At 48.3% G+C, this 14,711-nt stretch overlaps 1 protein-coding gene across 1 annotated transcript; it reads left to right on the forward strand.

Annotated features, from left to right (window-relative positions):
• The first annotated feature begins 12,696 nt into the window (after nucleotides 1-12,696).
• Nucleotides 12,697-14,001, forward strand: LOC138515367 (uncharacterized protein F54H12.2-like). The gene has a single exon (XM_069630237.1). The coding sequence runs from the start codon at nucleotides 12,697-12,699 to the stop codon at nucleotides 13,999-14,001; it is 1,305 nt and encodes a 434-aa protein (XP_069486338.1).
• Nucleotides 14,002-14,711: the final 710 nt, after the last annotated feature.

A 14,711-nucleotide genomic window follows, 5' to 3' on the forward strand; every position in this document is an offset into this window, starting at 1 on the left:
ACTGCGCAAGGCTGGACACAGGGAAATAAACGTGCCGATGTTGCAAGACCTCCGGTCTGAAGCTCTGCAGTCGCGCACCACCTGGGTCTGGCCTGAGTCTGTTTCTTTACAGCTCCTGGCTCCATCATTTATTGCGCGTGCCACACGCAATACATAATATTGGCGACGAGGGGGCGTAACAACACACATATCAGGAGAGGAAGAGTCTCAACACAGCCATTGACAGATCCATGCATTAGAGGTGGGGCAATCTCACGCGTGTATTAAATAATCACGCAGGCAGTGTCCTCACAAAGAAAATGAAAGAAGGTAAAGCATCCCTTAACACACACTCACAGAATGCTGGGAAAAGAGAAATCCTCTCTACTAAGGTAACATAATGTTATAAACTGTTTTTTTTTTACTTTGGTTTATTCGCATTTTCTTATTGTTACAAACAGGTTCAATGCTGATACGAAGAGTATACAATCAACTAGCCCATTAAACCCATAACCCTCCTCCCCCCATGCCCCCACCCCAACACCGACCCTCCCCCGAATCCCTGCACCCAAACAGGAACTTTAATCTTGGGAGTCTCTGAATGATCTCTGCGTATCCTGTACTTAGGAGATGATGTGATTGGTGACCATATTGTCGGCTGAGTTGAGTCCGCCATTCCCCGGGCCGTGGGTGCCCAGTTTGTTTACAGCACGTCTCTGACCCCGTCCCCCCCTCTCATTCCAGGGTCCCACCTTGGCATCAGTGGACTTCCCATCCCCATGTCTGCTGCACCCCATACCAGTTCGCTAGGAATGAACAATAATCGTTATTCACCAATGCAGTCAGTTTGTCCATCAGGAACATGTTCTTCACTTTTTTCAGCCAGTCCTCCTTGGAGGAGGTCTCCGGGCTCTTCCACCTCTGCGCCAGCGCCACCCTCCCTGCCCTCAACATTGTTTCCCACATCCTTGGGTACCTATTTATTTCCGTTTCCTCCGGGGGGAGCCCCAGCAGCATCGTCAGAGGATTTAGTGGGAGAAGTTCGTCTGATACCTCCGCAATCCAGTCCCTCGCCTTCCCCCAGAAGTCTTGGACTTTTGGGCAGTGCCACCACATGTGGCTCCTGGTGCCCACCTGGCCGCATCCCCTTGGGCATCTTGGTGACACCCCTGGGAACATCTTTGACAGTTTCACCGGGTCCCTGTGCCACCCCTGCAGGGTCTTACAATTATGCTCCATGTCCGAGGTGAATAAGTTCCAGTGGAATGCTATTTTGAAAATCCTTGACCAAGCGTCCTCTGAAATATCCTCTCCTGCCAGGTCGTTCCAGAATGAGCGGAAACTCCTACTTCCCAGAAGGTTGTTGGTATTCAAGATTTTGTACATTCTAGATACAGCCCCCTTCCTTGAAGTCGCAGTGTCCAGGAGCTTCTCGAAGGGGGTCAACTGCCTCCTCAGGTTTTGACCCCATGACTGGTCGCAGAGGATGCCCTTGAGGTGGAGGTATTCGAAAATAGAAAGAAACCCATGACCGAGAGCGTCCCTTAGTTCCTCGTACGCTAGAAATTTCCCCTTTCTGAACATCTGCCCCGCCCATTCCATTCCCTTGTCTGACCAGATCTGGGAGTTCCGGTACCCCCTACCACCCAGTTTGAGAGGATGGCCCCAGAGAGAGGTCATCGGGGACGGCCATGAAGTGAGGTAAGCAGTCTGAGGGCCCTCTTTCCAGATTTCCCAGAGAACCCCCAGGGTTGGGTGGGTTTTCAGGTTTTTCGGGATTGTCTTGCACGGGGCCCACAGGAGGTCACGAACCTTCAGGGGGGTGGGCATCCATGTCCTCTAAATATGACCAGTATGTCCCCATCCATTCTTTCCTATGTTCCAGGAGGACACGCAGCTGGGCGGCGCAGAAATAAAGATGGAAATCCGGTCACCAAACCCTCCCTCCTCCCTAGGTAGAGATAGGATAGCCCTCCCGGTCCTCGGGGTTTTCCCTTGCCATATGAAGTCTCGTATCGCGTTCTGTAGATCTCTAAAGGTTTGATCGGGGACGCTGGTTGGGAGCGCCGTAAAGAGGTACAGGAGCCGTGGCAGAACGTTCATCTTTACCGCCGTCATCCGGCCATACCAGGACAGAATCATCTTACCCCATCTCCTCAGGTCTGATGTGATCCCTGCCATTATGGGGTCATAGTTGGTGGTGGCTAGTTTCGACAGGTCCCTGGTATGAAGGATGCCCAGATATCGTATAGAGTCCTTCCCCACTACGAACCCATAGAATCTATCCAGACGGTCTGGTTCCGGGTCCCGTACTCTCATTGGGAGGAATACTGATTTTGTTGTGTTGATTTTCAGCCCGAGAAGCGCCCAAACCTGGCCACCAAGGACAGGAAGTGGGGGAGCGAGGAGCCGGGATCTACCAGGTAGGCTAAAATGTCATCCGCAAACAGAGAAAGCTTAAATTCTACCTCACCTCTTCTAATCCCCCTGATATACGGATGAGCTCTGACCGCTATGGCTAGTGGTTCCATTGTAAGGACGTATATCAAGAGGGAGAGTGGGCAGCTCTGCCTTGTCCTTCGGGAGAGGGGGAAAGACTCAGACAACTTCCCGTTCACTTGGACCCTTGCTGTGGGGGCTCTGTAGAGTGCTGATATTTACTTCCTAATGTGTGCCCCGAAGCCCATTTTTTGGGAGGTGTTCCATATATCTCCATTCGACCCTGTCAAAGGCTTTCTCTGAATCCAAGGAGAGGACAGATGCTTCGAGCTCAGACACTTGGGCGTAATGAAACAGATCTATTGTTTTGCGAATGTTGTCTGACCCCTGCCTTCCTCTTATGAAACTCACCTGGTCCCCATGGGCCAGCTTTGGCATTATCCCTTCCATCTGCCTCCCCACCACCTTGGCCAGGATCTTTACGTCTATGTTTAACAACGATATAGGGCGGCAGGAAGAACACTCTGCAGGGTCCTTACCCTCCTTGGGCAGCACTGCTATTATGGCACCCATCATGGATTTGGGGAGAATGCCCCCCTCCAACACAGAATTGAAAACCTTCACCAGGTGCGTGGCTAGGGTAGAGCGGAATCGTTTGTAGAAGTACACTGTGAAGCCGTCCTCCCCGGGGGAAGTTCCCACATTCATCCCACTAATCACCTTTTCTACCTCCTCCTCAGTGACCGGGCCCTCCAAACCCTCCGCCATCTCTCTCGTCAGGGCCGGGACTTGAATGGAACTCAGGAAGTCCTCTATCTGAGCGTCGCCCCCGTCATATTCTGACGAATATCAATTTACGTAATATTGGCGGAAGGCCTCTCCTATGTGGGGAGTATCATAACCTACCTCACCGCCTTCACCATTCTACTTCTCTGGACCTCCCTCAATTTCCAGGCGAGGATCCTGTCCGCTTTCTCCCCTTTATCATAATATTTTTGCTTGACCAGCTGGCGACTCCTCTCTGTTTTGAGTAGGAGGAGGTCCTTTAGCTGGAGCCTGTAGTCCTCCAGGGTGGCCACCCGGTCGCGCTCAAGGGGCTGATCCAGGGGACCCCCCGGCTGGTGTCGGGCTATTTTTTCTCTCAAGGTCTTCTCCTGGGCCTCCCTCTCCCTTTTTTCTGAGCTCCTATTTTGATGAGAACTCCTCGTAGGGTTGCCTTGAAGGCGTCCCATAATGTGTGTGTGCCTACCTCCCCGTTATCATTTAGCTCAAAGAATTGTTATAGTATCTAACACTTCCTGAGCATGGCCCTCGTCCTTTAATAGGGCATTGTTACATTTCCAGCGTCCTCTGCGGTCTTTGAGCCATCCCCCCGCTATGGAGACGCGGACCATGTCGACCCTATGGCCAGAGATATATGGGCAGAGGGTCTCGTCTACCAGGATGTAATCAATTCTGGAATACGAAGTGTGGATAGCAGAATAATAAGTAAATGAGGGGTCGTCCGACCTGGGGGTCGGGATTGTATCCACCAGGCCCAGTTCTGAGTTAACCCTCTGGACGTTTTGTGCCATGGCTTTATCTGTGGACCTAATGTTTTGGGGCCCTACCCGCTTTCTGTCTGTGGCTGGGTCCAGAACCATGTTGAAGTCCCCCTCCCACCACCACTGTGCCCTGAACAAATAACTTGAGCCTGTCTCTCACATCTTCCCAGAATTGAGCTTGGCCTTCATTTGGGACGTATACTACTGCAAGGGTTAGGGGGGAGCCCTGTAGGGAGCCCCTTACCAACAAATAGTGGCTTTCGGGGTCCTTCAATATGGCCTCCTTTTCGAAGCCTACGTCCCTTGCCAATAAAATGGCCACCCCCCTTTTCTTTGTCTTGTGGGATGCGCAGAGGACCTCTCCAATTCCTCCCCCCTCACTTTGGGTTCCTTCCCCCGTGCCCAATGTGTCTCTTGCAAGAAAAGCAGGTCCAGTTTCGCCCTCCTGAATTCTCTACAAACCAGAGACCTCTTCGTAGGGGTGTTCAGACCCCGCACATTCGGGGTACCCACTCCCAGGGCCGGCAGATTATCAGTCGTAATCTAAGTTCCCTCTCTCTTGGTCAGCTTCATCACATTGTTGCTCCCTTCCCGCTCCCTTCGTCTTGCCTCTTGATTTCTTTCGTTCGCCTTTCCCCCCCCCCCCGGGTGGGCCTTAAACTTACCCACAACTGCCCCCCGGTCCCTATCCCATAAATAAGCACCCCAACTAACGCGTGACCCCCCTCGCCCCTTCCCGGCGTCAAGCCAGTTAGTTCAGCCATTACTGGCATTTGGCCGGACCACCAGCCTGCCCTCCTCGGCCTGGCGTTCAGTGCACTGCTCATTACTTTGAGACCCCCCCCACTGCTTCATCCCCTCGGTAGACCACCCTATACTTGCTGTTCAAGGGGACTCTGAATTCGGTGAATTCTCTAGAACTTCCACTACAGATCCGCCGCTGGTTGGGTCACCCCGACCATCAGCCTTCCGAGTCGTTACGCTCTCTGTCCATTGCGGGCGGCAGGGTGTTCAATTTTTTATATTTCCTCGAGCTGGTTTTTCTTCTCCTGGCGCCCGACTGGCGAGAAATGCCCACACCGATCGCCACTGGGCCAACTGGGCCCCTCCGGGAGGTTGGCTCCACCACATAGTCCTGGATGGCCCCCCTAATGACCTCTTCCGTGACCAGCATTGTCCATTGGCCCATGTATTCGAAGGCCAGGGAGAAAGGGTACCCCCACCTGTAGCGCACACCCTTCTCCTTTAGTAGCTGCGTTAGGGGGTGGCACATTCTGCGCTTGGCCAGAGTGTAGGCGGAGAGGTCTTGGAAAATTGTGATCTGGGAGTTGTTGTAGGTGATCACCCCCGCCTTCCTTGCTTCCTCCAGCACCTTTGCCTTTTCCGTGTAATAGTGGAACCGGGCCAGGACCGGCCGGGGGTTCCCCGCCTTTCCTCCCGCCCTGTACACCCGGTCGAACGTGAGCTCTGTTGTCATCTCTTCTGCGAACAGGAGGGTAATAATGTCTCTCACCAATCGGATTAAGTCTCTCTCCGTCTCTCCCTCCGTTTCAGGGACTGCGAAGAATCTGAGGTTGTTCCTCCTTTCCCTGTTTTCATAGTCATCCATCTGCCTGGCCCTTTCCTCGTCCCTCTTCTCCAGGGCCGCTAGCCTTATACCAATTTGAACCTCCTGGGATGCTGATGTCGACTGGTTGGTTTCCACTTGCAGAAGCCTGTCCTCGACCTTGTCCACCCTTTGGGCTATTTTTCAAACTTCTGAGCGATGTCAGATCGCATTTCCCTGATTTCCTGTAGGATAGAGGCGAAGCCCCTTTCCATTGCTGTCGTGGACTGCGTCGAGGCCTCTGGCTGGGCCATACCCTCAGTGCGGGTAGAGTCCCTAATATTGCTCCCTGTCGCCTTATAGCGATATAATTGCAGGGCCTCCTGCCAGTTCATTCGGGCATCCGGTGTGCCCACAGCGGGGTCCGCCGCGGTCCGGGGGCATTGGGGAGTCACCTCCAGGCCCCACCCGGTGGAGTCCGGACTGGGGTGTTCCAGGGGAGTCTGTGGGGGGAAGGCACCCCTCTGCGGGGAGGTAGCTTCCAGGCGGGCACACGCCCCACCAGCACCAGATGGGGGCCTCACACCTGAGACACTCCCCGAGGTCGGCGGTATTGTCTTTTATGCTCCCAGGGGAGGGAGGAATTGTTTTCTTTTTGTTTTGTTTTTTTAGTTTTTTTATTAACGGGGCTGGTGAGGATGAGCCACCGGGGCTACTCACTCATGGCGGGGGGACCACCGGTGCCGTTCCACCGTCTCCATCTGATGCCTCCTTTCCCCTCCTGGGTGATATCAGGCGGGCACACGCCCTGGGGATGGGCTCAGGGGCCACCACCTGTTTGAGTCCAGCCCAACTGATCTCCATCCCTCCGCCTGCCCTCGCCGCGGATGCGGGCCGCAGAAACCCCGGGACCCCTCGGGGGAGGGGTGGCCGTGCTCCTTCCCTGAAGACTGTAGTGCTGTGGGCCCGATTACACTGTGCGGGCCCTCCGCAGGCTTGTGTGTCTTTCGATGTGCTCGCTCCGGAGGGCGGGGGCCGCGGCTGCAAGGGTGGGTGGACGCAGCCTCTCCTAGTCTGCTGCATGGTGTGTCGCGGGGGGCCTCCGCTCCCGGGCCTGCGCTGCTGTCGCCCGACCGTCTCCGCAGAGTCTGGGGGGTGTTGAGCCCCGGAACCTCCGCCACCAGGTCCCGGATGCCGAGTTCGGGACTGCGCGCACTCTTTGTACCCCAGGCCGACACCCCGGGGAACACGCTCCGACCCGGGGGCGGGGGGGCGGAGAGAGCCTGCATCCTGCTTCGATGGGCTGTGCCTCCTCCCGCGGCCAATGATCTCTTCGCCTCTCTACCTTCGCGGCCCATACTCTGTCTTTCCGGGGTCCCCGAGCTTCGCTCTTTCGAGGGGTGCGGCCCGGGGGGGTCACCAACTCAATCTGGCCAAAGAGTCCGCATGGAGGTTCCGGGGGGGGCTTAATCCCCTTATTCGGCCCAGCGTCGGCGGGAGCACGGCGTTCAGGCAGCCATTACCTGTGCTGGTGGCTTCCCTACAAACAGTTTAAGGGGATGACGGCCACACCAAGCCCAAGCATGCCAACCAGCCTAGCACCCATATTCAGCCCAAACCTACCAACACAGGGACAAGGTGGTCTAGACATAATGATCGCCCCTTTCGACGCAACACAGGGACAAGGTGGTCTAGGCATACTGATGGCCCCTTTTGACCCATACATGGACCCATCCTCAGTGTGGCCTAGGTGGGCCATATGGATCCAGAAATTTGAGATGGCTATGGATTGCAGGGATGTGACAACCCTGGGGAAAAATGAGACCTACTGTTGAACGTGCGAGACGACGCATTGCACATTTTCAATTCACTGGCCACTGTAAACTGCACAGATGAATCCAAATCAGCAAAAGACACCCTAACCAACAATTTCATGCCACAACTGATTACTAAGAAATCTTTACTTTTTGCCCAACAGTACAAAATGAGGCTTAAAGTCTCGAGGCATACCATATAAGGCTGCACCGACTGGCACTGTCATGTGATGTTGAGGACGATGACAAGGAACTCGGGCCCAAATCATAAATGGCATGCAGTCCAAATAACTGAAGCGCATAATACAGAGCGAGAAGGGTTTCTCCCTGTCATGAGTAGTGCTATAGTATACCTTTCATCAAACTCAAAAGGGGGCGTGGTTTGCATAATGTGACAGGTGGCCACGCCCCTTTACCCGGAAGCCCCGCCCTAACCGGATGTCCCGCCCCTTGGGGTGTCCATGGCAACGTATGTCCCGCCTTAGCGGATGTCCCTGTGCTGTAGTGACGTCATGTGTTGTGTTGAGGGGCGTGGTGGTGTAGGAAAGGGCGTTTCCGGGGGGTGATGTCGTGGGTGATGTAATATTTTGGGGGCTAGGCGTGGTCTAGCAGGTGTGGTGACATCACGGGAGTGTCTCTGAAGTTTCCCCTAAGGCCTAACCTAACAGTGACGTCATGGCTTGTGTTTAGGGCGTGGTGGTGTAGGAAAGGGTGTTTCCCGTTGGTGATGTCGTGGATGAGGTAATATTTTGGGGGCTAGGCGTGGTCCAGCAGGGATGGTGACATCACGGGCGTGTCCCTGATTTTTTTTGTAAGGCCTAACCCAATAGTGATGTCATGGCTTGTGTTTAGGGCGTGGTGGTGTAGATAAGGGCGTTTCCCGGTGGTGATGTCGTGGATGAGGTAATATTTTGGGGGCTAGGCGTGGTCCAGCAGGGCTGATGACATCCTTTTGGGGTCAAGGTCCAGGGTTTTGATGAGATGATGTAGGTATGAAGTTGTGATGTCAGGGGGGCAGGCCGGTGGGCGTTGTGGGTGATGTAGTTGTGGGTCCACCCCTAGGGGTGGAGTATGGTGTATATATACAGAAGGAGCTCTGGAGAGAGGTAGACGGCGCTCTTGGAGTCTGACTGTACTATTTTCATAACGCTTACAATACCCCTGAATCATGAAGCGTTACAGCTACTACTCTAAGAATACAGGAGGGGAAGACGTCAGCAACACCGCTGAAAAGGCTGATAGTCCTAGAAGTCCGACAACAATAATTGCTGTAGCTGATGAGGAATCGCAAGGTCCCACTTATAGTGGAATGGCGTATGAGGATGAGTTGAGCCAAGGCATTTTTTTAATGAATCTGGGTGATATGACACCTCCTGATTCTTATCCATTTAAAGATGCTGATGGTGTAGAGGCTGGTATAATGGATGCAGACTATACAGAGGCCGACCTGAAGGCTATGGACGAAGCTATGAAGACTTCTGAAGAGCCTTTGTATGCGGATCTGGGGGTTTTGGACGAGCTGTTTCCAGATGTAGCCATGACCCCGGAGTTGGAAACAAGCGCTGATGAAGATCGGCTGTTTATGGAGACAGCAGATGCTGTGGAGGCCGGTTTGTCTATGAATGCCGCTGTTGCTATGGAGGCGGAGGCGGAGGGACCTGTTTTGTGTAAATTGGTATGTAGGAAAAGGGGTGTGTGTGTGTGTGTGAACTATGTGTTAAAAAAAATATATATATATATATGTATTGAAGAGTTACATTTCTTTCTTTTTTGAATTGCAGAAAACGGCAGATAAAGTTGACGGTACTGAAAGTCAGCGGTCTTCATTTAATACCGTCAATTTTTACTGTGTGTGCTGTTCAAAAATGATCGAAAGTCGAGCAACACAAGCCCGCAATATGTGTAAGAAGTGTGTTTGTTTAAAGCGCTTTGAAAGTTCTGATGAAGAAGAAGAGGAAGCTATGACTTTTTTGGAAACTTCAACTGTTCAGGCTTTTGCGGCCTGTGTAGTGAAAGTGTGTTTGAAGCGTGATTATTACCGTTGGTGTTATGGACATAAAAGCGATGACCCGCAACAGGATGCTCATGACTGTTTACTTCGGAATTATCACGCTAGAGCAATACGTCGGATATGTTTTCTGTTGAATTCATATAAAGGTTTTCAGCTGCTTAAAGCTGTATATAAAGGCATGGGCATGCGTGTACATGCTAGTATGGAGAGTGTTCTATCTAAAACATGGATAGAAATATACCATTGCCGCAATCCCGAGAAAAAATTGAGATCTTTACACATGGCTGGTCCTGTGCGTTTTAGAAACAGGGTAGCCCGTTTAATGGATAAAGATTTTTGTGACGTATACACTTTTGGGAATCCCCTGAAACCTTGTGTAGCACGCCGTAAACTGTTTTAAAGAGAGAGGAGAAATAAAGAGAGTTTTGTTTCTTATATGTGTATATTTGTTTCTAGGATAAGATTTCTGAAGGGCCAGCAAGGCGTGTGGATCGTAAACTGAAACCGGGCCGTGTATGTGTGGAAAAACTGTTATACGCTATGCTGAAAGAGCGGATATCGGAAATTGCCCCAGATACCCTGAAATATCTACAGATACCTACCCCCCGACCAGAGCCAATTTGTAAAAGTTTGATGTGTATAGGTAACATATGTACCAACACATGGCTCCCGGTATTGGATGAATACTGGCATTTGTACAAATATGATGTGGGTTCTTTATATTTACACCCTAGAGAGGTGTTACAGCAGCTGTTGGAGCAATTGTATGAACATTACTTTAGCATTAAAGGATACGTTTTACAGGATCGCGAATTGTATGAACTTTTAAATGCCTCAAGTGTTCTATGTATACAGAGTTATATGCGGGGGGAACGGGTAGTTTTGTATAATGCTATTTATAAGGCTGCAGAAAAAATATCAAAAAGGGTCACGTTGTGCCAGACGCTATATGTATAAGAGTTGTAATAAAATCATCTTTCAACCATTATGCCTTTGTTTATTTTTTGAAGTGTTTCAGCGGTGAACATCTATTATTGAAGCATGCATGAAAGCTATTATGATGAAAGCGGTGTTGGCAGTTATGGGGGTGTTGATGCTCTTTATAAAAAATTACAACAGGACAAGAAGCCTATCTCACGCGGAGCTGTTAAGGAATGGTTATCTGGTGAAGAGGCATATAGTCTTCATAAAAATGCTAGAAAACGTTTTAACAGAAGAAGAACAGTGGTTTCCCAAATAGACGAACAATGGCAGGGTGATATTGTGGATATGCGGACCTATGGGAAGCAGAACGACGGGGCGCAGTACATCTTGACGATTATTGATATTTTATCAAAATACGCCTTTGCCGAAGTTTTGAAGGATAAGACTGGATCAAGAGTGACGGCAGCTTTTAAACATGTTTTTAGCAAAGGCCGGGTGCCTGTAAAATTACAAACAGATGCTGGTAAGGAGTTTTTAAATAGACCCTTCCAAAATCTTTTAAAACAACATAAAGTGTATCATTTTGTAACGTATAACGAAGTTAAGGCGGCTGTTGTTGAGCGCTTTAATAGAACCTTAAAATCTAAGATTTGGCGATATTTTACAGCAAAGAATACACATCGTTATGTGGATGTATTACAACGTTTCATAGAGGCGTACAACCATAGCTATCATCGCTCTATAAAAATGACTCCAAATTCTGTAACGTCTGAAAATTCTTTAACTGTTTGGAAAAACTTGTACGCTGACATGGTAACGAAGAAGGTCAAGAAACCATCCTTGCGCGTGGGGGACCATGTCCGAGTTTCTAAGCTTAAAGGTGTCTTTACAAAGGGTTATCAGCAATCATTTACGGATGAAATATTTATAGTGACCAAAGTAACTGAAAGAGGGGGTTTACATCTATCAGCTGGTTGATTATGATGGTGATGGTGTGAGCGGTAATTTTTATACCGAAGAGTTACAGAAGGTCACCAATGAGCCCCAACGGTTTTATAGGGTTGAGAAAATTCTTCAGAGTAAAGGTAAAGGAAATAAAAAACAAAGTCTGGTAAAATGGACAGGGTGGCCTGAGAAATTTAACAGTTGGGTTAGTGCTTCATCTCTAAAGGATCTACAAAGCAAAGGCGCTCCCTGAGAAGATGGAAAGCAGTGGATTTTATATCACCTTACCCAGTAACGCTTCTCACGATACATTCCCAAACAATGAAATATCAAATTATTGTGTTAAAATGGCTAAACCCGTTGATTTACAAGGATTGTGGGAAGCGGGTCTAATGGAGATTCAATACCCCCATACCTGGGACACTGTGTCTAGAAGAGAGGCCAAATTTACCATCAAACGTGAAGGTCCTATTGAGCTGTTACACGCCAGTTTTCCTCATGGATTTTACAGCAGTATACAAGTTTTGTTGGAGGCTATCAATAAAAGTCTCGCAAACATTGAACGCTATTCTGATATACAATTGTTTCTGGATAAGGTGCAGAGAAAAGTATTTCTAAAATCGACGGATCTTACCACCGAGTTTATATGTAGTGGCAAACTTTTTCGTGTTTTGGGAACCGTTCAACATGTAAAAAGTACTAAAGATTTGGACAAAACACGTGCTGATATTGATGGGGGATTTTACAGTCTTATGATCTACAGTGATATAGTAGAATATCAAAGGGTCGGTGACTCGTACGCCCCGCTAATGAGAACAGCGCAGGTGAAAGGTGAAAATAATGGCATTGTTAATATACAATATATTAAACCTGATTATATACCGGTTTCTAAGAGTCATTTTGACACCATCAATATACAGATAAGGGATGATCAGGGGGAGTTGGTGTCATTTAAATACGGGAAGGTCCTAGTGAAACTACACCTACGTCCTAGGCGCGAAAAAGACTATTAAAAACATGGTATTTATGAAAAACTATGGGGAGCCGTACGTTTATAGGGATTATTACCGCCGACAAGCTGGTTATGGCAATCAACCTTACTTTCAAGGGGCACCCGTTATGTATGGTACGGGTTTCGGAAGTATTTTTAGAAGCCTCTTTCGAAGGGCTATGCCGTTTCTACGAAAGGGGTTTGAATTAGCCAAACCACATGTGAAAACAGCAGCCACAAATATTGCTAAAGATGTGGTGTCTACGGCTACAACATCCATCGCAAATCGATTTAACCAACCACCGCAAGAGGGTTCTGGGCTGGTTTATGTGAAAAACAACACAAACAAAAGAAAAAGGAAATCAGTACACAGATGGGGCCCTCCAGGAATGCATAAAAAACTAGGATCAGCAACAAAAACGGCTCAGAAGAGAAAAAGAACTCGCAAGAACAGATCGGTCAAGAAAAAAAAAAACAGCCCCGGCATTAATATTTTCTAAAAGATGGCGTTCATCCATTGTGCGTCGGGGGAATGTGTGAAATCTGAACTCGATCTGTTTGCTGTACCCCCGACACAAACGAGCATTGAAAACAGCTTTTTCATGGAAGTGGCGCCCCTTGCTGCACTATCTCCGCTAGCACCTATAGAGTTTTATATATCAGGCTCAACAGAGATGTATCTGGATTTAAATGACACGTTACTTTACCTCACTTGTAAAATAACAAAAGCTGATGGATCAGCTATCCCCGCAACGGCTAAAGTTGCTACGATTGCTTACCCTGTGGCTACCCTCTTTAATCAAGTGGATATTACGCTAGGCGACCGGCTGATTACACAGAGCGACAACATGTATGCGTACAGGGCCTATATAGAAAGCATTTTGAACTACAGTAATGACGCTTTGGACACTCAGTTTACAGCAGGGCTTTTCTATAAGGACACAGCAGGCCATATGGAGGATTATGCTCTAGATGGGGCTAATGCCGGTTTTATAAAAAGAGCTACACATGCCAGAGGGAGCAGAAATTTTGATTTACTAGGCCGTTTACACTCCGATCTATTTTTCCAGGAGAAACTAATGGTAAACGGCGTTGATCTGAAAATTAAACTTTCTAGAAATAAAGATGCTTTTTGCCTCAACAGCGATGATGCTGAAGCCTACAAGCTGATTATAGTATCAGCTAGTTTATTTATTAAAAGGGTGAATGTGTCGCCCACGGTCAGATTAGCTCATGCTGATGCTCTACAAGTATCAAACTTAAAATATCCGGTGGAGCGGACATCTTTGAAAATTTTCAGTGTTCCAGCGGGTAGCCGTGTCGCCAGTCAAGATAACTTATTCCTTGGACAGTTACCGAAAATAATCATCATTGGTTTTGTGGACAACACAGCTTTTTCCGGGGCTTACGCCAGCAACCCTTTTAATTTTAAACATTACAACATCAACTACGCAGCGCTTTTTAAAGACGGGGTCGTTATACCTTCTAAAGCCTACAGTCCCAGTTTTCAACAAAAAAATACAATTAGGGAGTATTTGGGACTTGTCTCCATCAGCGGTAAACATCTGCATGATAAAGGTTTTGTGATACCCCGGGACGATTATGATGGGGGTTATACTCTCTTAGCTTTTGATTTGAGACCTGATAATACATCAACCGGCCATTATAATCTTATTAGAAATGGTAATCTACGCATAGAAGTACGCTTTGCTGCAAATTTACCCAACACGGTGAATCTAATTATTATGGCTCTATTTGACTCGGTTATGGAACTCAACAATCAACGACAAGTCCTGTACGACATGTAATGGATACTTACCAGATCAAACGTTTTCTAAGTAAAGACAAACACGCTAAGAAAACATTCAAGGGTGTGTATTCATGTGATAACCTTCCAAGAGACATAAGTAATGAGCGACCCATTAGTCTTGTGGCGAACACCGATCCCCATGATCAGGAAGGCACCCATTGGATAGGTATGTTTATAAACAAGGATACAATAACAGTGTTTGACAGCCTGGGGTGTTTCCCAAGCCACCCCATATACAAAGGCGCTATCCTGGACTATGTGAAGGATATAGCACCCGTTATACATTATAATAAAACACCTGTGCAACATCCTGAAGACATCACGTGTGGCCAGCACTCCTGTTACTTTGTATCTAACATGTCTGAGAAACACTCGCTGATAAGGGTTATGCACACCTATTCACTGGACCTCCGGCAAAATGATGTCATGGTTACTGCTTTTGTGAATAAGAACAGCTTTCGGAGATCCCCTGTAAATGTTTTTGATCGTTGGCAAAAATGTACTCTTATTACTAAACCTTAAATTGTGTACACATATAAATAAACACATTTTCTTTTTAATTGAAACAGTCTTTTTTGTCTTATTTTTTCATTTATTTAATATTATATAAACATGTTAGACATGATCAAAATGATTAGACATAACGCCTTTGAAAGTATGAATAATATTTTTATTGCAATGAAATTATTATTATTTTTTTTGCAGACT

Source organism: Ambystoma mexicanum, chromosome 6q (assembly GCF_040938575.1).
Source record: "Ambystoma mexicanum isolate Mex_15411 chromosome 6q, UKY_AmexF1_1, whole genome shotgun sequence".
In the NCBI taxonomy this organism is placed as follows: domain Eukaryota; kingdom Metazoa; phylum Chordata; class Amphibia; order Caudata; family Ambystomatidae; genus Ambystoma; species Ambystoma mexicanum.

What these genes read in the sequence shown, in the direction of transcription:
- LOC138515367 (XM_069630237.1), top strand. Translation starts at nt 12,697, where the DNA reads ATGGCGTTCATCCATTGTGCGTCGGGGGAATGTGTGAAATCTGAACTC.